At 48.2% G+C, this 25266-nt stretch overlaps 9 protein-coding genes; 4 read left to right on the top strand and 5 right to left on the bottom strand.

Moving 5' to 3' along the window:
• Positions 1–2715, bottom strand: FFUJ_10468 (related to peptide transporter; the record flags this gene model as incomplete). XM_023569256.1 has 8 exons in its annotated part: positions 1–339; positions 391–680; positions 730–907; positions 959–1222; positions 1273–1554; positions 1602–1718; positions 1772–2332; positions 2392–2715. 8 exons carry the CDS (start codon positions 2713–2715, stop codon positions 1–3), a joined length of 2355 nt encoding a protein of 784 aa, XP_023437193.1.
• A 5346-nt stretch (positions 2716–8061) lies between these two features.
• FFUJ_10467 (uncharacterized protein) lies at positions 8062–9612 on the top strand (the record flags this gene model as incomplete). XM_023569255.1 has 3 exons in its annotated part: positions 8062–8334; positions 8382–8790; positions 8843–9612. 3 exons carry the CDS (start codon positions 8062–8064, stop codon positions 9610–9612), a joined length of 1452 nt encoding a protein of 483 aa, XP_023436496.1.
• Positions 9613–10005: 393 nt separating this feature from the next.
• On the top strand, positions 10006–11450 carry FFUJ_10466 (related to Auxin Efflux Carrier superfamily; the record flags this gene model as incomplete). XM_023569254.1 has 4 exons in its annotated part: positions 10006–10234; positions 10281–11097; positions 11152–11332; positions 11385–11450. The coding sequence occupies 4 exons, from the start codon at positions 10006–10008 to the stop codon at positions 11448–11450; spliced, it is 1293 nt and encodes a 430-aa protein (XP_023436495.1).
• Positions 11451–11822: 372 nt separating this feature from the next.
• On the bottom strand, positions 11823–12191 carry FFUJ_10465 (uncharacterized protein; the record flags this gene model as incomplete). Its single annotated transcript, XM_023569253.1, has 1 exon — positions 11823–12191. One exon carries the CDS (start codon positions 12189–12191, stop codon positions 11823–11825), a length of 369 nt encoding a protein of 122 aa, XP_023436494.1.
• A 402-nt stretch (positions 12192–12593) lies between these two features.
• On the bottom strand, positions 12594–13725 carry FFUJ_10464 (related to D-arabinitol 2-dehydrogenase; the record flags this gene model as incomplete). XM_023569251.1 has 5 exons in its annotated part: positions 12594–12774; positions 12824–12940; positions 12993–13301; positions 13350–13419; positions 13467–13725. The coding sequence occupies 5 exons, from the start codon at positions 13723–13725 to the stop codon at positions 12594–12596; spliced, it is 936 nt and encodes a 311-aa protein (XP_023436493.1).
• Positions 13726–16024: 2299 nt separating this feature from the next.
• FFUJ_10463 (uncharacterized protein) lies at positions 16025–16744 on the top strand (the record flags this gene model as incomplete). Its single annotated transcript, XM_023569250.1, has 1 exon — positions 16025–16744. One exon carries the CDS (start codon positions 16025–16027, stop codon positions 16742–16744), a length of 720 nt encoding a protein of 239 aa, XP_023436492.1.
• A 2671-nt stretch (positions 16745–19415) lies between these two features.
• FFUJ_10462 (uncharacterized protein) lies at positions 19416–20127 on the top strand (the record flags this gene model as incomplete). XM_023569249.1 has 3 exons in its annotated part: positions 19416–19487; positions 19598–19979; positions 20033–20127. The coding sequence occupies 3 exons, from the start codon at positions 19416–19418 to the stop codon at positions 20125–20127; spliced, it is 549 nt and encodes a 182-aa protein (XP_023436491.1).
• Positions 20128–20405: 278 nt separating this feature from the next.
• FFUJ_10461 (uncharacterized protein) lies at positions 20406–20945 on the bottom strand (the record flags this gene model as incomplete). Its single annotated transcript, XM_023569248.1, has 1 exon — positions 20406–20945. One exon carries the CDS (start codon positions 20943–20945, stop codon positions 20406–20408), a length of 540 nt encoding a protein of 179 aa, XP_023436490.1.
• Positions 20946–23154: 2209 nt separating this feature from the next.
• Positions 23155–23553, bottom strand: FFUJ_10460 (uncharacterized protein; the record flags this gene model as incomplete). The annotated part of the gene is made up of 1 exon (XM_023569247.1): positions 23155–23553. The coding sequence occupies one exon, from the start codon at positions 23551–23553 to the stop codon at positions 23155–23157; it is 399 nt and encodes a 132-aa protein (XP_023436489.1).
• Between the last annotated feature and the right edge of the window lie 1713 nt (positions 23554–25266).

Raw genomic sequence — 25266 nt, 5'->3', positions numbered from 1 at the left:
CTACTCAGGAATAGGGCAAAGATCATAATTGCCGTTGACATTGTTTCCCCACCAGCTTGGGAAAGGATGTCCTGGGCCACCAGCTCCAAACACGGCGAAAGAGAGGATGAACAGGACTGTTAGACTGGCACCGTCGAAAGCACCAGTCACGAGGTAAGAGTAGTCCCTGAAGATGCGAGGTCGGTAGTTTCGGAGGTAGAACTGGACAAAGAAGCCGGAGAGAATCTGGCTCAGGATAACGCAAGTCTGACTCTGGTTATAAGGGATGTAACCAGCGAACTGGATGAACTGGGGAAAGTTGACATCGGCAACGTCAAAGTTCTTGATCTTGGGGTAAAACTGGAAACTGTTAGTCGGTTGTCACAAAACCTGATGACTGGGGAAATGTACCTTGTAGAAGATTCGGTGGAGAACAACCAAACCGGCACCAACAAGCAGACCGAAAGGAACAAGCTCATAAGTACCACCAAGCTTGTAGAGATAACCAGCAAGAGCCCAAGAGGTTGCATTGGTGTTGTAAGATTGCATAGTGGCACCACTCCAGGATGAGTTACCGTCACCGTCGCGAAGAAGGTCTCGGTTGCTGCCGACGATGCTGATCATGATAGCGTAGTTGATGAAGCCACCAAGGATAGTTCCCCAGATTTGAGTGAGGAACATGACGCGAGGGGGGATTTTGACTGCAACCTAGTTAATATAGATTCTGTAAGGCTGAGGCGTGAAACTTACGATATTCGCCCATCTTGAGATCACCAGACAGGTTGACAGCGTTGGAGATGACATTGTGAGACCATGCAGCAAAGTACATGTTACCGACAGGCTTTCCAGGAAGCATGAGACCAGCAATCATCTTGGAAAGGTTGTTGGTCGCAATACCGTTTCCATAACGAGAGTAAAGGAGAGTGCTCTAGAACAAAGGTCAGTTCTGCTGGCTATGTAATAGGTCTCTTAAACTTACGACTGGTGCAATGATGGAACCCATGATAAGTGACACCACGTAAGCCCAAGCAGGGAGAGTAATGTTCTCCTTGATGACGACCACCAGGCCGAGGATAAAGCTTCCCACGAGGACGGTGACATACCACCACCAGGGAGCTTCCTTGTAGTGCTTGGCCATGTGCTCGTGGTGACGGTCGTCATATCGTCCCTCCTTGGCGCTCTTGAAAGCCTTGACGACGTCCTTGCCCCAGAAGAGGATGCAGTGAAGGATGAGAGCACCGATCTGTTGCAAGTTTAGCGTTTGGTAGGATGAAGGTAGAGTTGATGACTTACAGCAGCGTTGGCCATGAACATGGCATAGGCAAAGGTACCAGTCAATCTGGGAAGACCAAACTCCAACAGGCGCGACTCGTTGAGGACTCCGCCTTCGAAGACCTCAGCGACGGGGTAGGTAGTACCATTGGCCAACAAGAGTCGAGTAGACATGAAAGGCAGGGACTTGGCGCCCCAGCCATCTCCGTAGTAGATGCCGGCCATGACGATATAACAGACCACGAAACCAACAGCCATGTGAGCTTGAAGAGGAAGCGGGAGAGAGGTGTTGAAAGAGGTGATCTATACATGTCAGTTCAAGTTTCATGTAGGCGCCGAGAGTAACTCACATATTGCCAATCCAGGGAAATGCTGAAAAGGCCAAGACCCTCGTTGTTAGTAGCACCACCAAAGACACGGGTGAGGTTCTTGGCAGTGTTTCCGGTCGCCTTCATTGCAGCCAAGCACTTCACAAATTGGTTAGCTAAGGTAAAGTAAAGTCACTGAGGGTATAACTTACAGGAACAGAAACTGAGTTGAGCCAGGGGAAGATATAGGCAGGGAAGAACTCGTAAAGTGACATGCCACCGAAACTGTACCAGAAGACTCGGAGAGGCTTGGAGTCCTTGACTTCCTGCCAGTGAAGACCCTGGAGGGTCTTGACAGTGGGCAAGTTACTCCAGAAGACGGCATCAACGTGCCAGACAGCGACAGGACGCATGATACCGCAGAGGCCATAACCAAACAGACCGATGGAAATGGTGCTCAGGATAACAGTAGTTGGGCTCAATGGCATGTTGTAGAACAGATCCTGGGCGGCGAAGACTTGGACACTAGCAGCAGCGTTGGAGGCTGAGGTGGCTGTGATGGCACAGATGGCGTGCTCCTTGAGACCCCATGGTCCAGGGTTGATGAACTTGATGAACTTGATCAGGAAGGGGAGTGAACCAGTGTTGCCCTTGGCTCTCCATCGAGCTTCGAAGTTGTCGCCGCGGGGGAGGGCAAAGGCCCAAGCGTTGCCGATGAAGTAGGAGATAAGGACGATGAAGGTACCCTGGATGGTGATCATGGTGGGCTTGAACTATAGTTGATCATATTAGATGATGTTGCATCAGAGTCTGAGTAGAAAGGGTCACGAACAGTGTAGATCTGGTACATGACAGCCTGGAAACAAGCAAGACCGGAGGCCAAAAGAATACTTCGAAACGTCAAAGCGTCATCGTGATCGTCTCTCATCGGGAGCAAGTGGCGAGAGGCATCGGCACCGGTAACAATAATGGCATCTTTGCTGTCGCTATCGCTTTCGTCGGTATGAGATGCATCGTGAACCTCGGGGCCAAGAACAGCGTTCTTTGCGTCGCTCTTCTCATCGATTTCCGTTGGGCTAGGAACAGGGAAGACCGAGGTCTCGAAGGTATCCTCGGGGCCGTGAGGCCCCTTGGGCTCGACATTTGTGGACGACATGCTTGAGCAGTCCTCTTCCTAAGAATGGCAAAGAGGGGTTTTGATGTCGTTTGTGTAACAGTTGACAGCTGGCTCAAATCATCTGGGCTGAAGAATCAATCTACGCAAGGGCAGCAACGCATCTTTATCTAAAACCACATCGTCGGTGATACCATCGCATTCCACGATGAGCGAATGTAACATCCCTTGGTTCTGGAACCTCGATATCGGATACCACGGCGATAAGGAGCAGAGACGTCGGCCGCGTCTCACAGAGTTCCCAGTTTCTCGAGGTCCTTTTGCAAGATCAATTCCTTTCTTGGACATTTGCCTCTGGGGGAGATGGACCCTCGTGGTCCCGTTGCAACATACCGAAACCCTGTTCTCCTGCTCTTTTCGTACTAGCCACGTCCCAATTCTGTAACCCTCCCGCGCGCATATCGTGGAGGCGTTAGCGTTGAGCTGTCGCCTCAAGTCCCCGAAGCTAGAAACGTCTTGGCCTTTGCCTCATCAAGCAATCCCTCCATGTTGCGCTATCGATTGTACCCTCGGAAGAGCCGCACTTGAAGCCCGCCTCTCCCGATTCCACCAGGAACTTGTGTTAGCGACTGCAAGAGCTGGTGGTATTGCCTCAAGGTCATTGGTTGTTTGGTGGCTAATGTTGGATCAGTGTTGATTGCGACATTCTGATCAGCAGGGGTGCTTTACAAAGGGTCTCAGACTGGTATAATCAAAGCGCGGCTATTGGTTTGAGCCTCGGAAGGGCTCATGTTACAGGGACTTTTTTATGGTGTTGGTCTAAACCCTTGTCGCTTTAGATAGAATGGTACGTAGTTATTGTACACTAGAAATCCAGAATTCTGGAACACGCCATGTCAGCACCCAATTGATAAGGTTTGAATGATGATGTAACATGTCTACAGCATATTAATTGATGTCTGAGAGCGTTGCCTGAGTCCCAAAAATTCATCTTGAGCGGTAAGTGGGAATGATATCGATGGACCGAGTATGTACTGTATTTTCGGAGAATGACACCAGCATGCCTTTCGACAACCCACATTCCGGTGCTACATGGCCAGTGCAGCCGGTTCAGTGGGATATGGGGGATCCTTGGGGCCCAGTCGCTTGATTTTTGGGGGCCAGTGACCTTTTGCAACGCCCGTCAGATACAATCGTACCTCTAGCATTTGGAACCTTTGATCATCAAGGGGTCAAGGCCGAGACAGTAGCAGAAGCGCCGACAGTAGATTCAAGCTTAAGTTGACTTAGGGTTAAGCGGTAGGATTGGGTCGCTTGTTCTCCATCTCCTTGATTCATTTATCGGCAGATTCGCCCTCTTATCTGGGTCGTTTTCTGCCGTGATAACCGGAAAATAGTCACGTGGCCCGGGTTTGCAATTAAATCGGGAGGGTCTTGAGGAACTTTTGCTCGGTGCGACTTATTCGTCAACAACCTTTAAAAAGGCGTCATCTAAGCTATTTTTTGAGGGCTCAAGATTCGAAGGTCCATTACGACGAGTTGGAGCTTCAATTTATTGCAATTACTGTCATTTTAACACTTGAGAGTCTCAAAATTCTCTTCGTCTTCTCCCATATCAAAACGGTCGACATATAAATAGCTTCGGCGGGACTTATCTGCTCTAGTCCGAATTCGAAATATCCCGATATCTTGATACAGTCTAGCACCAGCCCGTTCCAGACGCCAAGAATACTGCCAAGCCGGCACTGATCGGTCTCTTGGAGCTCCCCATTGATACGTGCGGCCACTATCTGAACTTGAGGCATGACCCCCCAGTACCTCGCCGCTTTCCACGATGCCATGGCCAGGTCGAGACTGAACCTCGCTTTTGAATACTTGGAGTTGACAACTTTTGCCTTCCTCTTCCCCAATAGTCCTCATACCAGCGCTCTGTAACATTTGACTTGCCTAACAGAGCAAATCACTCCCTGTGCTATAGGAAATGCAATGCTTATAGTTTTCACTCCTACGAATTTATCCAGCAATTATCGAAGAGTTCATGCATTCTTGTACCTTGTATATCAGACAAGATCTATCAGCTACGGTATACAATACCAGGAAACCTTCAACTAACAGGTTACTCTGCATCAAACGTGACATCGCTTGGCAATTATGCTTAAATCGAGTTGATACTCTGTTCTAGAGTAGCAATTTTGATCCTTCCAATCCGTGCGTCTATGCTAGAGTCTGGCTCGAAGGATTTTGACAAAGGTCCCTAATCTATATCGTGGTACTTCCATAGGATACCATCAGAAGTAGATACGTAGGATACAGAAGTTCTTCCCAGCTCCAACCAAGGTGCATAAGCTCTTTCCAAGGTGGCGGGTCGAGATCTGACAGACAGGGAATCAAGAATCTCCAGCAGTTCCTTGCAACGTACCATCCAAACATGACCTCCAATACCAACTCATTACCTGATATTGCTTGTGCATGGGGAAGTGTACATGCAGTCTTCCAACCGGGGATCTCGTGTCGATGGAAGATTGTAGCCCTATAGCCTATTTCATTTCCATGCCCAACAAGGAAGGTCGGCCATGTCTTATCGCTTCAATGGCTGTTGGTTATTCCCGCGGCTATAACGGCTTCTTATGTGGCAAAGTCAATGGACATTCTTGTGTTGTGGTGCTATGGCGCTTGATATAATACTCATCACGCCATGGAAATCCTTTCTCCGTTGGTCTCACTCTCGTCTGTCTCGCCACCGAGAAAGACATGGCCAACTGACATTTTCTGTCCATAATCGGAGCGAACGGCTAGAGGCATGTCGTGTCAAAGCCCATCGAGATAACAAAATCATTAATTAACATATTGCTGGACACATATCTCATAAAATATCCCCTAGATCAGAATACTAGTTAGAACAGGACTTGAATCATGTCTTAAAAACAAATGACAATGATTTATTGCAAGATATATAACTGAGTGAGTTACAATTCGCTAAGAAAGTCCACTTCTACGGGTGGCGATACTAGGAGGTTCAAAGCGGCCGCAAATGAACTTTTGTGAACAGGTTCTAGTGATCGGTGTCGACGTGATTTCTTCAAGGTCAGTCAGCTATCTTGACCCAAGTTCAAAGATTCTTTCCTTGCTCTCATGTATATCACTGCGTACCTTGCTTCACTCCAGCTCTCGGCTAAGTGACTGTTTGGACCATAAAATGAATAAGGATGTCAGATCCGGCACCATCTACGGCGGATTACATAAATCAAGAACTTGGCTAAACCCCGATTGTAGCTGAATTTAAGTACATCAAACTAAATACGGTATTAAGCAGACAGTAGCACAAAGGTGCCTTGGAAAGATCTGAGCATTGCTTGTAAAGATGAAAGCTGCGAATCTAGGATGCCAAAGTGATGAACTGTTCTAGGTCAACTAATATTCCGTCATGATTCTATATTTGGTAAGTCTGTAGAAAGGTATTGGGGGCTTTTTATCAAGGTCTTATTCCTCTACCCTCTATTACTAAGGTCTCTGTGTTGATTTAATACATCTTGCTATTCTATTGTCTATCACAGTACCCAACTCGCGGGGATATCATAGACTTGGCATGAAGTAGGATTAGATCATGAATAATTATACAAATCCCGAGCTGCTTGTTTGAGTTAGAAACTTTTCTTGTGGCCATGGTGTTTTGACTACTACTTCCCTGTGACTTGACTTCTGATGCCAGTTATCGTTGATCTCATGCAAGATGATAGACGATCCCCAACAGGATTAATGCAACTTTCGTTTGAAATGAACTCAGTCACGTCAGGGAATCTGACTTGTTTATCATTTTCATACTCAGGCGGTGGCGTACTGTTGCAAAAGTCTTGTTTCGACGGATGAAGCTTTTACCAGAGCCCCTGCCTAGCACTTCTTCTATTTGTTGCTTTAAACTCCTTGCAATGAATATTGTGAGCTGCTTATGTTCAAAACCTGTTGATCTTGAGCATACCAACCTTCATCAATCAGCCTCACAGTGGATCAAGACTTCGGTTCAAAGAGATCTCAATTCAACCGCATCAGGGGATCGTAGTGATATATTCTATGAAAACAAAACATCAACCTTCCATAGCTACATCTTGCGTCCCATTCTAATAAATCATACCAATTCAGCAATTAGATGTAAACTATCAGAAGGCTTTCCATCAATTCTATAGCACTACCATAATCTCGTGTAATATTCATTACGGCCAAGATGCAACCCAGGTTGTATAGGTTAGGTGACTTAGCTAATAATCGCGACCAAGCAAAAATCATATATGAGATAAAAGAAACACTGCCAACGATTTACATGCCTCTAAGAGAATGAGACTCTAATTAAGTGTAACTTTTATGCATGAGTGAAACTTGCGGTAGAGCAAAGCAAGCCGTGATGAATACAAGGAACCCTTACGGTAACCTCAAGAAGGGTGAAAATGGCATCTATTCTTTCGAGCACACACCGATAAAGTTCAGATAAGCGATTTGCGCAGCTGACTATTTATAACAACAGCATAGCCACTCTTCTTTCCTAAGCAACTCAGCCTTTACCATTTACCTGGTCTTCAACTTGAAGTAACAACTGCCGAAACTAAGCCACCTTAAGATAACGGATCTTTGCGTCCGCAGCGAATCAGGGCAAATTCATCTGGTCGGGTTTAGCCTCAAGAGGGAACAACCTTCAATGATTAGCCCTAATTTTCAGGGGTGAAGGATCCAGATGTTGCACCAATGACAGACGCTTACGGGGCATTTAAGCTTAGTGCTCACGCTGTTCAGCGGCTCGGATGCTTAGTCTACAGCGGGCCGTTGAGCCATCGTCTTGGCCGCACGACAATGCAATTGAGACTGGTGCTGGTGGAAAGAAAAGCGGCAGTTGGACTTGGGGAAACGTCGTAATTCCTGTTCAAATCAGGATATTCTTTCCGGAGCATAGCATACCGAAAATAACATGTTGAGGTCGCAGTCCACTTCCCGTGTATTGCTGGGCACAGCCCTGTAAGGTCACTGAAGAGTAAGCACTAGCCCCTCAGAACGACAAAGCAGCCAACCACGAGCTCGCATCGAGTTCCCATACGAAACGATCGCTGCCAATTCTGGCTTCATCACCTTTTCTCACGCACCAAAGTCCCTCCAAATCTCCGCTCTCGCTGCAACGCGATGCTGGGTAAAAAGTCCAATGGATGCCCATGTGAAGCTGGGCCGCTGCTGCTTTGGCCTTGGCCCTCTCGGATACCATTCTCTTTCTGTCAGCGTCACTTTCGCTTCTCGTCTCACGCTTTGCTTTGATGGACGTGCTGGTGTTTGTTAGCTGACGAGGCTGGAGCCTGTGCCTCTTTTCTTTCCATCTCAACGCCATTCACCTGATATCGGACCATAGTCGAAATGTCTCGCTCGGCGATTGCGGTTGCGTGCCTTTTAGCAAGGCCGGTAGTGGGTTTGGCTGGATGGTGGACTTGGTCGCCTTACACTCTGACACCACATTTCGCATACCAAGACCCGGGATCTGGTGATATTCTGCACAGCTCGTGCAATAGCAACGGATCGGCTTCGTTTTCGACGAAAAATCCCAATAAGTTTCCACTCAAAGAGCAACCCAAGGCCGCGACACCGCTCGCTATCTCAGGCTGGTGGGATGACGATCTCAATACGCCAATCGTGAGCATCTTCCAGCTCCCGTTGAAGGAGCTTCGCTAAAATTTTAGGCCTCCGTATTTTACCAGAATGCTGACGACGGTATCGTGAATGCGTACTTGATATGCGACAACACAACAGGCAATTACAAGCTCGACACCGATGGCGAAGAGGTCGTTTCCGATTCGGCTGGGCTGCCTTCGGTGAACGAAAAGACTGGATTGGCGGTTGCAGAGCTTGGAGACTCAGGCGGCTCCCGAGTCTACTACCACGACGAAGATGGACGAGCCAACCTTCTCGCATACGATGACGATACCGATTGGCGATACGATGGTCCGGTATCGCTGAAAAAGCCGGGCGGTATGGCGATAGCGGCCGTACAAACCAAGGGTACCAATGTTTCGGTGGTGTATCCCTACGATAGCAAGGACATTGTTGTTGCTCGCTACAATAACGATAACAAGAGCAAATGGCGGCTAGGTAAGGACAGACAGTTCCGCAAGGCCAACGGTGTAACTCATAGGCGCTCCAGAATCCTTCCCAACACCGTTCGATAGCCCAGCGCCGACAAATACGACCGAGCCTTCCGATATACGACTCGATACATCGACAGCGGCGTCGCTCACACTCCCCTCCTACGACAACACCGCCGTCGATCTAGGCATTGCGAATCAAGCTGGCAAGGGATTGACGGTGTTTTACATTGGCAAAGACTCTCAATTACACGCGATAACACATAAGAATGGCGCCTGGGCAGAGGAGGACAGCCCTGGAAAGAAGAAATGGCCCGAAGCAGACGACGCTTCTGCGCGCTTGGCTGTTGTATCACCGCTGGACTCGGACGAGATCTGGATATACTATATGAGCGGCGATAAGATCCTAGAGCTGCACAGATCTGACGGTGGAACTTGGGACAATGCGCAGACACCATCGTCAAATAACGCTACGAACAGCGACTCCGATTCCGAAGGCGGCGACGAAGCAACGAGTACAGGCGGTAGTTCTGGCGCCAAGGAGACAGAGAGCGCTGCAGCTGATTCAGACACGGGAGGAATGACGGCTGGAGCCAAGGCCGGTGTTGGTGTTGGAGTCAGCGTGGGCGTGCTAGCAATCGCTGCTGGTGCGTTTTTCTTCCTGCGCAGAAAACGCCAGGCACCAGTTGACAGCGAGCGTAAAGGCTCGGCTGAGCTGGCTAGTTATCATCCTGTTGAGCTGCCGACCGAGGTGCATGAGCCGCAGGAGTTGTCGGGAATACAGAACCAGCAGTATGAGCTGCTTGGCGACACGAGGAGAGCGACGTAGAGTAGTACCTAGTCCAGTCCGTAATACCATGCCTTGTTTAAGCCTACAACAAGGCCACATCCCATCCATTGACCTTATCCCCGCATCGAGTGTCTTGTCAGCTGCCACTCTACAAATCCAGAACCAAGAAACATGCTTAAGCCTGAATAAAATCCACCAATGCCTCGTCTCCATTATGTCACTGGCCCATGAACCCACTCACATTCCAAGGTTTTCCAAGATAACCTTAACCTCCCGCTCCACTTTTCAAGGCACAATTGCTCCGGGATGGATGCATTTGATCATTGACGTAATGTTCCAGGAACGCGATCAAACAAACTCGAGAGCACGCGACTTGTTAACCTTCAACTCTACAGGCACAGCATCACCCGCTGTAGAGAAGAGTCAGTCAACATGTCTAGCAGTGTTGTCAGCACCTTTGTCGGCGCCATTCAGGCCTCGGCGTCTGTTCTCTTGACCATCTTTTATGGTGTTGTCGCGGGGCAGACAAAGCTTCTTAGTGTTGAGACGGGACGGCAGATCTCAAAGATCTGCATCAAGATGTTTCTTCCTGCGCTTCTGGTTGTCAATCTTGGTACCCAGATTGAAGCCTCCAATGCGCTTCAATACATTCTCATTCTCGGTAAGCCACCAAGCTCTCCCGAGTCCACAAGTCTAATGTTTCGTAGGATGGGCACTCGTCTACAACCTCGTCTCGATCGGAATCGGTTACGCCCTCACCAAGGTCCTCAGTCTCCCGAAATGGTTCACGCCCGCAATCACCTTCAACAATACCACGTCTTATCCTCTTCTCTTGATCCAATCCCTCGGTTCGGCTGGTGTTCTCTCCACCCTAGCAAAGTCCGACGATGATACCAGCGACGCAATCATTGATCGAGCCAAGTCCTTCTTCCTCGTCTGTTCCGTCATCTCCAACATGCTCACCTTTGGTCTCGGTGGAACCCTTCTCGGAGTCAGCGACGAAGATCCCGTTGACGCTATGGACGCCGATCTGAGGGACCGCGCAGGACATAACGACACACCAGGTGAGAGCGGCTCGGACGAAGAGAACGGAGAGTCCAACGAACGAACGTCTCTCCTTCCGGGACCTCTCCCACGATACGCGAAGAAGGCATCTCGCGGTACTGCGCAAGCTCAACACGCCGTATGGGACAAGCTGCATCCTCGCATTCAGCACGCGCTGGCTCTCACGACTCAATTCATCAGCCCTCCGTCTGTCGGCGCCACCATCGGTGTCATTCTCGCCTTTACGCCTCCTCTCAAGAAGGCCTTCTTTGCCGACAGCGAGGATGGCGGTATCTTCAACGCCTGGTTGACTGTCAGTCTCAAGAACATTGGAGAACTCTTCGTCACTCTGCAGGTCATTGTCGTTGGCATCAAGCTCGCTCATAGTCTTCGTCGCATGCGTCAAGGACATGACTCGGGTAGCATCCATTGGCTTCCCCTCTCGATCGTTGTCCTGATCCGCTTCTTTATTTGGCCAGTGTAAGATGGCTCCCAACTCTGTCCACGATATTCACTACTGACACTGGCAATTAGTCTCAGCATTTTGTTCATTCGAATGCTCGTCACCCAGACCGACGTCCTAGGCCAAGACCGTGTCCTTTGGTTCACCATGATGCTCATGCCCGCTGGTCCACCAGCCATGAAGCTCGTGGCCATGGCGGAGGTCGACGACGCAGATGAGGATGACAAGATGTCCATCGCTCGAGTTCTGATGGTAAGACACTTATTGATCAAACTTCCCTAAACCCTACTAACATGTTTTGCAGACTTGCTATGCTATTTCTCCCTTGTTGTCTCTCGCAGTGGTCGCAAGTCTTAAAGCCTGTACTTGATCGGTCACACCGTGTCCGCGGCATGCTGAGGAACAGGAACAGCTGTCACCAAATCACTCAAATTCTCGCCCAAGCTGAAGATGTGGCGTCTTTGATGATCCCCAGAGCTCCGATCTTGTACCATGCGGTGGGAGCCTGGCATTCTTGCGTGGAAAACCATCCACTTCTGCCTTATGGCCCGGTCCCAAGACCTAGAAGCATCAATAGAAGGTGTATTTGTCGTTTCTTGACCATGATAGATTTACTACTGCGTTGTGTAGGATTACATGACAGCACCAGATCATGAAACGCTAAGAATATAATAAAGTCCTTCTCCATCAGATCCCATGGTAGTTCCCCTTTCCGTATCGCCTTCTCATGTTCGTCTACCCATCAGCTCTTCAGAACAGCCCATGTTAAGAGTAAAACGGCCGTAGCCACGTTCCCGACAACCTTACTCATGTTGCTTCCAATCTTCCAAAGTAATATCGCGATCCCAGCCTTATACAAGCTCATCAACCCCAGGAGCGTCGTAACTCCGTCGCCGTTTCCGTTCACCTGGTGTACCAACAAGAGAATGCCAACTGACACCTCCCAAGTGCCCAGCATGTAAATAGGTGCCGCGCTTGGGTCATTCTTCGAAGTGGCCGTATGCTTCAGTCCATTGAGTGCATATTCTGCTTGCGGGTTCGTGAAGGCCATTATGCTTCTAGCGATGCACGCGAGGCCTAGGGCGTAGATTGCGTGCTGGGAGAAACCCATCGTGTCACATACTAAGTTCCGCCTATAGTAATTCCAGTGATACAGTTGCAGATGTGGCGTGGTAGTTGAGAGGCTCTGTGACGATGGAAATGTGTGAGAAGGAGGATCCTGGTGGAGATTGGCTGACGTGAGATATCTTGTCCAAGGATCCACGCAAGGCAAGGCAATCAAACTTGGGAACCCTTATCTGAATAGTGAAATGACTTGGGCAAGCTTCTTAGACCCTTGAGCCAGGTCATTCTGACGCCCCGATTCCACCTCAAAAGTTTCCTTGCTTCCTGAGGCCACGCAGGATAGACATAAAACACAATAAGACAATTCATGGATTTTATACGTTCATTAAAATATTCAACGTCTATCATAACAGTACTCGAGACCAGTTTTACAGAGAATTATTCCCATCTAAGTGACAGTGTAGCCTCCATCAACTCGGAGATCCGATCCAGTCATGTACGAAGAAGCATCAGACAAGAGGAAGGTCACAGGTCCCATCAAGTCTTGCGGCTGGCCCATTCGTCCCTGGGGAATGAGAGACGTCCATGTCTTTTCAAGATCCGGGTTATCATTCAAGATCTTCTGCGTTCTGATGCCTGTTAGTCAAAAGCTCAAACATGGCTCTAGGGTTAACTCACAAAGCAGTCAACATGTAACCAGGAGAGATACAGTTGACACGAATGCCAGCATGAGCCCACTCAACTGCCAAAGAAGCAGCGAGATGACGAACCGCCGCCTTAGCAGCATTATACGGACTAATCAACACCATCAGAAATTACTCCTCTTGGTTCCTTGGAGATGACTTACGCCTGCGGTTGAGGAACATTGACGATGGCCCCAGACATGCTGCCTATAACAACGATACTTCCGGGTGCCTCACGTTCCATAAGATGCTTGGCAACAGCAACGGCGAATAGATAAGTTCCGTCCACGTTGACGCCCCATAGCTTGCGCATGCGTTCAATGGGATAGTGGATCGCATCAAAATTCTCAGTGAAGCCGGCTGATGTAACTAGGCCATCGATCTTGTGATGGATGCTGAGAATCTCGGCGATGCATTTATTTACTGAGTCTTGGTCTGCAACATCTGCGTAGTGAGCTGTAACTCGTGGGATTCTGTGGGTTCTTTAGAAGACGTGTCGAAGGAGGGATTGGTAGACTGACTTCTGGCTGTTGGGATTCTCCCTCTTGAAGGCATCAGTCAACTGCCCAACTTGAGACTGCGCTTCATCCTCTGAAACCTGTTAGTACCTCATAGGATCATGCGGAACATTTACATACTGTTCAGGTCAACAATCGCCAAATCAGCGCCCGAGTAAACAATTCCCTGCCCCATAACCAAGCCCAACCCTCTAGCACCGCCCGTGATAACAATCGTCTTCCCCTCAAGCGACAACGACGCCAACGTAGGTTTGGAGAACTGTCCGCCCTGGCCGATCAATGGCTTACTAGCAGGAAGTTCATGATGCTCAGGGTACTCGACGCGAACAGCAGCGTCGGTACGAGAGTAGGATCGCTTTGGTGGAACTCCAGGAGGCATGTTGAAGATGTAGTTAACTAGGTCAATTGATAAATAGATATGACTACAGAGGGACCCAAATGAGGGGATAGAGGTTCAGTTTTATCCACCCCTCAACATCTGGTGATCCTTTCCGAATCCCGATCACGGCACCAAGAAAACATGACATTCTTCTGCTGATCCAAGACCTCGATGTTAGTGAGCAGCGAGGGGGGACGCGTTATGTAGGTCTCAGCTGATTGGCAAAGATTTCCTGATTGAGTAGCGGTCAAATCCATCACTTCTCTTGAAAGAAAAGAATGCATATGGATAGCTCCAGAGTAATATTTCATCCCCCGCGTCGCGGTTGACCGATCCGGGTATGCCGAGTGTTGATACGGGTGTCCACGTGAACCCCCACGTTTCCGGGTCCCGTTACCCTGGATCAGATCATGTTGAGTTGTCTGACAACGAGATCTACGGCCATTGTTGGTTGATTTCGACTGGGAAACAATGGTCATCTGCTTTCTAGAGTTTTATTTGTGGAGATGGTGTTATTCTAAGTTTGGAATGAGGCGAAACGGAAATGCAGCCTTGACAGCCGGTCGGATGAAACGCGAGGAGCCAGCAAGGCTGACCCATGCTTGGGAAGTCCCAACTTCGGAAATATGTCAGACAAGTATACAATATGAGGCTCAAGTTCGCCGTGAGCAAAACAATAAGTCATAGGTAACGACAGAAATTCCGGCTGTATTCACGTGTCACAGTGCCGCTACCCCCCTCTCAGCCTCCCTCTTCAACTCTGCACTAAACTCTTCAAAATTCCTCTTTGCACTTCTTCCTATAATCCAACCAGGCTTCCAAAGAAAAACAATGAGACCATGCCAGTTCTCCCTTTGTGTAAACGTCGTTCCCCCAGGAGTCTTTGTGCTCGCTCGCCAGCTAAACTTATGACGACCTGTGACAAGAGGCCATAACCCCCCTTCCCACTCGAATACATCAGGGTCGTTTCTCTGAGACTTGTTAGGCATGTGATCTAGGGGATCTGGATGGAATTACTGACAATAAGGGTGGCTGTGAGCTTGGCGTCTTTGACGTCGACCTTCATCTTTTCCATCGGCATCAAGTCATCGATCTTTTTGGATGAGACTACTGGTTCGATGGACCAGCTGCTTCATTCTGGGAAGCGAGGAAAGTCTTTGAACTATACGCTATAAGATACAGGTCAAATCGTCATGGGGGATACCTTACAAGTGATTTGACGACCTCAACTGGAGCATCGATCTCGACTTCAACAACCAAGGATGCTTTTTGGCCCATGATCACGGTGACTTGAACAGGATGATCCTGCGAGTATCATTCGTCTATTATAATCTCACGACACTTGCAGGTATGTCCATATATAGTATCTGTCATATATGTGTCTCTGCTAACGGACTTGTCGGACTTTGCCATGGAGCAGGCTGTCAGCGGAGGTAAGATATCGGATTTCGGGTAAGCTGACAGGAAGAAATAAGCAATTTCTCAAAATGGCGGATCCCAGCACCTTGATCCTGCGAAAAAGATTGGGCATGCTGTATGTGCATCACGAATTGTGATGTTCTCTTTGTGTCGTGACCAATGGGACGATTCGGCCATGATGACTTGACCTACATGATGCGCGAATCATTGATGGGAAACATCATCAGCGCAAAGCTCTTTGCATACGAAATAAGCCTGAGATATTGACAATGTCCGGTCAGGTTATTGAGTTGGTCTATGTCTTTTGTCATGTGCTGTGCAATGTTCAATGGCGGACAAGGAATCACGGCACGGCAGTTGATCCAGCGACTCCGGAACCTACGGGAGTGTGTCGAGCTACCGACCGTACTATGTAGCGTTTTTGTCGGCGCATCTCATAGCTGGTCTAGCGAACAATATGTTCATGGTGCCATTTAGTTTATGTCTATATCGGGCAGCTCTTGTGTGGCCTCTCAGTCTGTTCAGATTTTATCGAGCTCATGAATTGCAAGCTCAAGCTCAATCGGGATGCGGGGTCAGCGGCCGATGGCGGCGCGGGGAGATTCAAGATAGAATAGCCACCGCCGCTTCAAGGTGTGCGCGCTGTGGAATGGAATGAGACGTAACAGTTCACATGAAACCACCAACGAATCATCTTAATTGAGTTTACTGTGTCGCTACAGTGATCCACGTGGCTACCGAGATGCCGAGTTAAGCAGAGAGGGGGAGGAACCTTATCCACCAAAGTCTTACAAGGAAGCTGTAAGCTCAATGCTCCTTGGATCATCACATCGCCAACACCTCACGGACATTAACCTCTACCCAATCTACAACAGTCACAATGGCTCCTACGGAACTCACCCCAGAGCTATCCCAGCTCTTCCAAAACATCGAAACCCGCTTCAAAGATACCCAGCTAGGCGACCAGCGCTGGTATCTCCTCGTCATCGCCTGCCTCTCCGCCAGTCCCGACCCCGAAGCAGCAGCAGCTCTCTACCAATACCTCACTCGTCAAGAAGCCTACCAAACCAGCGAGTCACGCCAAACTCTCATACGACGCCTCCGCGAAGCCCTCGTCAAGACCATCATCCTCGTCGGCGTGTGCAAACCCCTTGAAGCAATCCTGTCAATCATGCAGGTCGAAAAGCCTGAGGACCGAGACTTTAGCCAAACGCGCGACGGATGGCAGGCCGACCAAGCAAACCACGACCGCGGAATCGATTGGTTCAAGAAAGTGTACACTCGAAACGCGGGGGATACGATGGGATTGTTTGACGCGCACAAGGATTTCGCATGGGTCTCGGCGGAGATCACGTATGGGCTGTTTTTATCGGATCGGCAGGTTCTGGATGACACGGACACGCAGCTTGTGGTGCTGCCGGCGATCATGAGCCAGAATCTCCCGCTGGAGACGCATTGGCATATTCGGGGAACACGACGAATTGGGGTGTCGAAGGAGGATGTTCAGATCATCTGGGATAGTGTCAAGGAGGTGTCAAAGTTCTTTGGAGCCGAATTGCACAAAGTGCCAACGGTGGATGAGGTTGAGCCTGATGTCTAGGTCTGAACAAACAGCGAAAGCATGTTGTAGATCAATACAGGCAACGTAGAATAGATCAATCATGGACCAAAACAATACCTCACATTGCGCAAGAGACGAAGCCGAGCGTGTGCGGCCGCAGTGGCATTGTCGTTGGCGCATACAGGAAGCATCGTAGTGTCATCGCCAACAGCCCGCTCTGCGCAGGGCATACATTCAGGCTTTGGCAGCGACAGCGACAGCGACAGCGACAGCTAGAACGTGCGCCACTCACACCAAGGACAGGAAAGTCTTGGCAGCCCAAGGCCAGCATGGAGTGTAGTATCGGCGATAGCGGGCATCGTCTCGGGAGGAAGAGGTACGTGACGGGATAGAGTTCGGCAGAACGAGAGCTGGAAGCGCTGGCGGCGGGAGGGACGAGAGCGGGACTGGAGATGCCACTGCAAAGCGGCATTCATTGTTGTCTGGGGGGCGAAGAGACGTCAGCATGCGCAAGAAACGGTGGCCCAAGCCTCCGAATTCGCTCACCATCGCTGCATGCAAAGTCGAGCAAGGTGGCATTCACAACGGACCAAGAGGCGAGTGGCAGTCAGAGCAAAGGCCGCTGTCAGCTCAACGTTGGGGCCTTGCATCATCAGTGCAGTGCACCCGAAATCATCTGCACTAACAAATGCTGTGCAACGCCAAGCCGCAGACCTTGCTGTCTTTTCGACAAGGGTATTCACCTTGCGAAAAGGTACATTCCAGCTCGTCGCTCTCAATGTACCTTTCTCCTATGCCTCTCCAGCCATCGAATTTCGGTTGCTCACGTCGCGAGATAGCAAACGCGTTGGTGGGGCTTTAGCGTGTGTCGTGTGCAACACACGAGGTTGGCCCCGACGCGTTAAGTATTAGTAGGCAGTGAGTCGGGGAACGAGGTGGGGCCGGGAAGACGTGTGTCTCGTGTTCTGCGTGCTTGCCTGTCGTGGCTGGCTCATTTTTGAGGTGAGACTGCTCAGAACAGGGGAAGACAGAGGTGACGGTGGCTGGGAGCAGTTATCAATTTTCCATTTTGTGTAGAACGGGCTTATGCCATTTTATTGACTTTATGCAAGCGTTAGAATCTGGGCAAAATGTTGAACTGCCCCTCCCCTCGGGTGCTCATCAAAGTCAGTCACGATACTCCTCCGCATGGGGAGCACTGTTGCTATCGACCACGACCTTTGTCTCCTGAGTCGAATATGGCTCAAATATAATCGTGCGAGGCTTTGTGTCTGCACTTTTTTCTTCTCATGTTGTTGAAGATGAGCCGGTCACCAGTAAACGGAATACAACCATTTGAGGCGTCTCCCATCGTTACTGCACGGTGACGATTAAATCTTCTCCGTTTAAGACACTATCAGGCTTGAATACAGCAGGGCAAAGGGCGTCTCACGTGCCCAGATGGATGGTTTCACACTCATCTCGCTTCAGTGATTCCCATCCAGACCGGACGTAACAGAAAAGGGCAATTTCATCCTGTATCTCCAAATGTTGGCGGAACTGGGGACAGACGCGGGACGGCATAAAGTGGAGACCGGCCCCTCTCCCAGATGCTCCGAACCGTTTGGTCTCCACTGTCAACACCAACAACTTCACCTCCAAACGGTTGGTGATGGCGACCAATGTCAATAACCGCGGTCTAAACTTCATTTGACAGACAACAGAATGAGTGAGTCACATACCGAAATATCGGTGAGACTCTTGGTCTTACTTGTCTGTTTCGTGGAGACTGAGATCTGATGGAAAGAAGCGCTAGAACATGGCAGCTCCGATGCTAGATGGTAATGCGAATACGCTAGGCTTCAATAAATGGGAAATATCACATTTCAACTAGTATGTGAGGAAGTACCCCCTGTTACCCATCTACGACAATAGCTATGGTGGTGCATACGCTTGCCAACACTGTCACTGAAGAAGAGGTCATAGCAAAACGCCATGCGTCAGTGTTGGCTGGCACTTGTTGAGACACGTAGATGAGAGGATTTCTAGAACATTCGATGTCGAACGGGAGAGTATAGAAAGCCCATTCTGAGATTTGTTGACTCGTGGCGCTGTTCGTTAGTGCGAGCATGGCAGTCATCATGAAGTGATGGAACTGTCTCCAAGGTAGAATGAAATGAAATCACCTACAGTCACAACTTTGCTCCTCTGAGTGCAAGGACAGCCAAGTCGAGAACCTGGACTGCCAAAAAGTATCGTCGTACTGGCAGCCCCATGATATCACAGCGCAAGTAATCATACATCTTCACAACATCGGCAAAGGGCCCAACAGGTTGGACCTGCCCCATGACGCAGCAGCCCTATCTCCCGCCCACCTCATCTCTACAGCAGCACAGACATGGGACAAGGATTTTCCTTGCCAGTCAATGAGGGCAGTAGCACATCGCTAACGTTGATTCCCGTCATATTTCCAACGCCACGCCGTATAGTGGATACCCACCAAACGGTTATTTTCCGATACATCACCATACCAAACAAACAAATTGACAACTAGACACGTGATTCTCAAAATGATGGAAGGGCTCAGCGAAGGTCAAAAGAACAGTTGATTCCATAGATGGTTCCATTGGAGTTCCTCTTTGCAACTACTATCATTAGCATCACAGCCGCGCTTGAGCAACTTTACCCTTCATTCATATCATATCACCCAACATCTTGACCTTCTCAAATTATGTCTGAGAACAACAACATTCGACCATACCTACTGCCTGCCTTCCAAGAGACCCCCTCATCACAGCGTGCTGTGCAGCGCCGACCACTCCCTTCAGCGGCACCTAAGCGCACTGCAGCTCACATGGATGAGGCAAGATATAGACCGTGACAAACACTCTACAACAAAGCTGACTGATATAGGAAATAAACCAGGAGAGCCCCAGCACCCCACCCAGGAGAGGTTCCCGCAAACTTCCGCGTGTAAGGAAAGAGGCTCCAAAGTCCAGGGTGAGGCGCAATAAGGACTTGAAAAACCCATCGCCAAGCCCTGACCCGTCGCCCGCCACCCCGGCTGAATATTCGGTGGCAACGCATTACACAGCTATCCCGGGACACGGGTCTATCTTCTATGCGGAGGATTGCCCTCCGCTTTTCGTACCCAGCACAATGATGCACATGCACCAGGCCCCAGTTGCGCAAGCCTGCCTTTGCCATCAGCTACAGGCAGCGAGCATTGCGCAAATGCACGGCATGCATATGCCCTCTATCGGAGTACCTACGCACGGGCATATTGGAGGGCTCGGTAAGTTGTTCACCCATGGCTTCATGTTCCAAAACTAACATCGTCACTTATAGGGTGGAACGAGAATGCCTGGGGCTATGTGCCGGGGTTTGAGCTGGGAGATCTCTCCCAGATGCATGGGAACTTGAACTTGAACCACAATGGTTGATGATTGTGGCATTTCTATGGCAGTGTGGCGACTTGGAATGTCGATGGGTACAAGTTGGCAGATGATAACGAGGGAAGGTGATGAATGGTGGAAAAGCGACGTTGGTTTCTTTTTTTTTTTGGTCATTTACTAGACATATTTTCTTTATTTTCCAAGACTAAATGGTGCTTTGGGTCAAAGATTTGGGATGACTGGCACTGAGACTCTGCATCAGCCACCAATCACTAAACTCGTGACTGTACAAAGAATAGTGTCTTTCTGAAGTAATCCATACCCATCTAGATTGCCATCTCCTGCATCTGTTCCTCAATCCTACCTGTGCCACCCTCTATGCCAGTTCTGGCCAAATTCTCATCTACAAGAACACCACAATACATGCCAAAGATATCCTTAGGTCCTCTATAAGGATCAAACTTATTGATAGCCAACTGAATACAATACAGCTGTCTCTCCAAGTCTGCTGTTACCTCCCCCAGTGGCTGCAACATATTCCGCTCATTCTCGTGGCCAGAGCAGAACCGATGCTCCATGTCAAACAAAAAGTATCTCACACTTCTCAGGTCACCGAGGAGTTCATCGATCTCATTCTGTGATGGATATCTGTGGGAAGGCGGCCTAGCGGTTCCAAGAATAACGGTCGTAAGGTCAGGGTAGCATTTTAGGATTCGCGATTGAGCTTGGTGGACTTTCTGTACCTTTCCTAGAGTGTCAATTGCTGCGTCCCTGAATGTCCCCTTGTTGATCCTGCAAAGTAATTCCACAAATGTGCTGTATGAGACGCCGATACGTGGCATAACTGCTGGTGCCTTGGTAGCCATGCTGGTGATAAGTTTCAGATTCCCGGGTAATGCTTGAGACTTGAGAGATGGTGGACTTGAGCCATATGGATGTAGCAATCATGTCCTATTAATTAGGATAGTAGAGTTTTATATCGTTGAATACCAGACTGTGTTCTTTTCTTAAGTCCTGCTAACAGAGATGAACATTACATCATGCACAGCTAGGGCTTGAACAAAACTTGAAGTTCATTGTTGGAAGCAAGTCATGATTTTCTTCATCCTCTTCTGTTACCGAAACCAGACGCTTACACAACACCGAGATTGAACAAGATCTTCCTTTGTATGTTCGGGGAAATTTTGCTAAAGAGGCCTTTTATGTTTGCAGTGTGTAATGTACACCAGACCACAGCACGATTGGGTACGCTTCCAGTGAGTATGCAAACAAGCTTGAACACACTAGAAGAGGAACATCATGAATCTGAACAATGTCCATTCGAAAACACGATTATCGACAGGCGCCATGACTAGGAAGACTAGAGCCTCCCATATCTGTGCAGCTCTCTTACAGCATTTTTGGAGGCCTGTAAGTAAATGGGACATTTTCAAACATGCTATTTTGCGCCAACAGCCTGGACCTATCGGCTAAGCTTTTCTGGGTTCGAAAGTCTTCCAACGAAATCACGCTTTTATGATTCAACTATAAGGCAGAAAAAAGTTAGCTGTCGACCGTCTTGAAGCACTTCACGGAAGTGATGTAACACTAATATTATAAAATCAGTACCTTACAGCAGACGCAATCACGGACATGCTTATAAGCAACCAAACAAGATTAGCACATTCGGTCAAGGAGTGATGACAAGCACCGGTTAAGTTTCTAATAAATTGTGCAGTCTTACTGCTAATGCTAGCGACACCTAAGTCTTACCTAAAGAGACTCTTCAATACCCAAGAGCTCGACCTACACGTATATCTATCAGTAGAACTCCCGATATACTCTCCTGTTTGTTCTCCGTCCTATGATGCGAACTTGCTTCCTGCTGATCAATCCGGTGTACCAATGGGTTGTCACGAACGGCACCGTGAAAGCTCTTACAAGCAATCAGGTTAATGTCCCCAGACGTCAAAAAACATGCCCTACACTTCAAGATGGACTTCAGTAGCCAGCCTGAGCACGGCCATTAGCCCTCGCTCTTGGTCTGGGCCATCCTTCAGTTCATCCATCCTAGTCATGAGATCGTTTATTGTCACGAGGTGACTAATCATTTCTCCGACTTCTTTCTTAGAAGCTGTGCGAGAAGCTTCTCTCACAGCTTCTATCTTTTCAGACACTAAGGCGATGAGCGTCATGGCCTGGTCTGACAAGTCTTTGAAAGTAGTGGTCGTTGTGCTAGAAATGATGAGAGAATTGTGGTTGGTCTGTTGAATTGTTGTGTAAGTTGCTATAAGGTTGCGATATGTTGCAATTGAGGATTGAAGTGATGGTGACTATTCAGTACCAGGATTGATGAGCCACAGCAGCTTTATTTATAGTTCTTCTGCTGCTATCACATGTGGATGATACAATACTTAGATCAGTTTCAGATGCTTTTTATTCATCCTGAGTTCGTCAAGACTAATAATGTTGTGTCATGAGAACAGAAAGTTACACCTTCGAATATAATTCATTTGAGTCATTAATTGAGGATAACATGAGCAGCTATTACAACGAACAGAATCCAGATCTCATACCTTCATGCAAACAAAGAGCGTCGTAAATGAACAGCACCTAATTCAAACGTGCTATGCACTGCCACAGTATAGTATAGGATTCAGTTTAGACATGTTTCTACAGCGGTCATGAAGGCTGAGATACACAGGCATCATAACGACACAGCAATAATCTAGGATTACCAACTAATCAGTATCTTTCCAGGTTTAAATTCCTGCTAAAGGGTTATCAAATTTACCAATTGAGCTATGAGAGAGGGACAATTTGCAGCCAGCTTCTGTTAAGTATTCTATTATACAGCAACAATTTAACATTAACTTAACAGCAGCTTTTACATTTACAATGATGAATGAGATTCCTCACATTCTTAACATAAGCAGCATGGTAATCTCGGGGTAATATTAGTGAAGTATGATAATAAAAGGACGCTAGAGTTTATAAATCAATTCAAGTGATTCTATTTATGCCAGGCACGTTCAAGTCTTAGAAGCTACTGAAGAACATATAGCCGAGAATGAAAGCAATTTAATCCATACACCATCATATATACCACCAATTCGAATCTCTCCTCTTGTCAATAGGTTCTTCATAGGGATTGTAGCGGACACGCCCTTTGTGACTAAGACAAAGTCGATCGGGGTTGAGTCGCCAGATGGCAATCTGCATGCAATCCACCGCAATCATAAACTCCTTTGCCTCTTGACACACAGCTTGCAGGTCGCGCTTCTGGTCTTCATCGTGCTCGTCTACGAGTTTCTGCGCCATTTCTGTGGCGTGGAAGACATGGCCGAGGATGAACATGAGTCTGCTAATTTCCTCTTCCGAAAGCGGTCGTGGAGGCCCTTGTCGCAAGTTATTCAGAGTGCCATGAATGTCTTTGGTTCGGACCTCGACCAGGCAGAGCCAGGTGTTGAAATCCCTAGTTTGAGTTGCATGCATTGTAGTAGAAGATGCCTTACCCATTTTACATAGTGCAGTGTAGGCAATATACTACAGCGTGGTTATGATGGTAATAGTCCCGTTGCAGCTGAGATTTTTGCCCTCAAGGTCGAGATAAAGCGTAGCACCCGAGGGAATCGAGTCAATGAAGTCCTTCAGGCCTGTGATTGATGAGATCACATTTGTGACCCGCGCAGAAGAAGCCATGTCTCATAAAAGAAGTATGTTGTCGATGGCTGAGAATGTCAAGTTTGTTCGTTATACTCTCAGTTGTAGATCATTACTTCACAGTGTCCTCTCCATGATGAGGGCGGAGACAGGTTCTATTTATACATCGTCTGAACGGAAACTTCCGTGATTCTAGTAAATAACCTTTCAGCTAAAACCTTGAGATGTCCCTTTTATGTTATTATTGAGCGTTCTTCAAGCTCGTGATGATGATTTTAAGGCTTTAACCCCGCAACCATGAAGATGTACCAATATAATGATGTGTACTTTTCGGTATGGAAGCTTTGACAGAAGTTATAGAAGGTATCGCGTCATGGTGTCAAGGTATTGGACGGTGTAACTTCCTTTCGCAGAGGTTTTGAGCTAATAACCCGTAACATAGAAGAAAATAAAAAATAACTTTATTTCTTTTACCTGAAGAGTTACCTACCAAAGGTTTGATCTTCTGGCTAGCAAGTACGTCCATGGTTGAAAAAGGAATATTGAATTACCATCTCAATTAACTTGCTGCGGTTTGTTGTGAAGTCTAACTCGCAAGTATGTTTCGATTGATGCTCCGGGTATTCCGAAATCCATACTGTCTTATCTTAAGAGATCGAGAAAGTGCAACGAGTATTTTGCCCGTATGTGTTTATTGGTGTTCTGTATCTTTGTGGCCTGGGTGCTGAAGGCCTCTTTGAACCTCCTAACCTTATCACAGTAAGAGATTGAGGTGTGTACCTTCCAGTGTGGCAAAAGATATTCAGAAGAAGAGGAATCAAATAAGTTAAGGTCCTAGCGGGATGTATGAGATGGTCGAGCTCAAAATCATGCTAGTACGTGTACAAGGTCCTGTCAAGAACGCGGGATATGTTGCGCCGACGCTCCGGACCTCAGCAAACTTGAACCTCCACCCACCAGTTGCTCTCACTCAACAGTCGTACCCTAGCATCAGTAGTATTCATCCTTCATAACAAAACCACGGGAGTTGATAGAAAGCAACCCTGTAAGTTGACCTTGTGTAGCATCCCTTACTAGGATACGTCGATCACTTGTATCAAGACTAACCAACTTGAGTGGGCAAAGAGACGTAAGCGAAGTTTGGTCAACAGTCTGTCAAAAGCAAGTAAGGCCTTACATTTAGCCCGCAGATCACGTCTGTAGTACAAGCTTGGGCAGCTCTTGATTACCGAGGTATGCACTGATGATAAGCTTGGGACATGATCAGGAAGCCAGCAAGGCAAATTTTGGCATCATCTCTATCACTCCGAAGCACAACATTCCTGTTATGACCATTTATCTGTTATTAATGCTCGCTTATTGCAGAGCCTTTATGCAGTCAGAATGCAGCTGAGGTTTTGAGACGGGTAGCCAAGATCACCAAAGCGCCGATCCCTGTCTAATTCGGAATCTGGTCAAATAAACGAGACCCCAGCCCTAACTCCTTTGAGTAACTCGCACAGGCTGAGTGATGATTGGATACAGAGTCACCGGATGTGGATACAG

The sequence above is a fragment of the Fusarium fujikuroi genome, chromosome FFUJ_chr10 (genome assembly GCF_900079805.1).
Source record: "Fusarium fujikuroi IMI 58289 draft genome, chromosome FFUJ_chr10".
Lineage (NCBI taxonomy): Eukaryota > Fungi > Ascomycota > Sordariomycetes > Hypocreales > Nectriaceae > Fusarium > Fusarium fujikuroi.
Note: the sequence above shows the minus strand (reverse complement) of the source record. Positions and strands in the feature narration are given on the sequence as shown.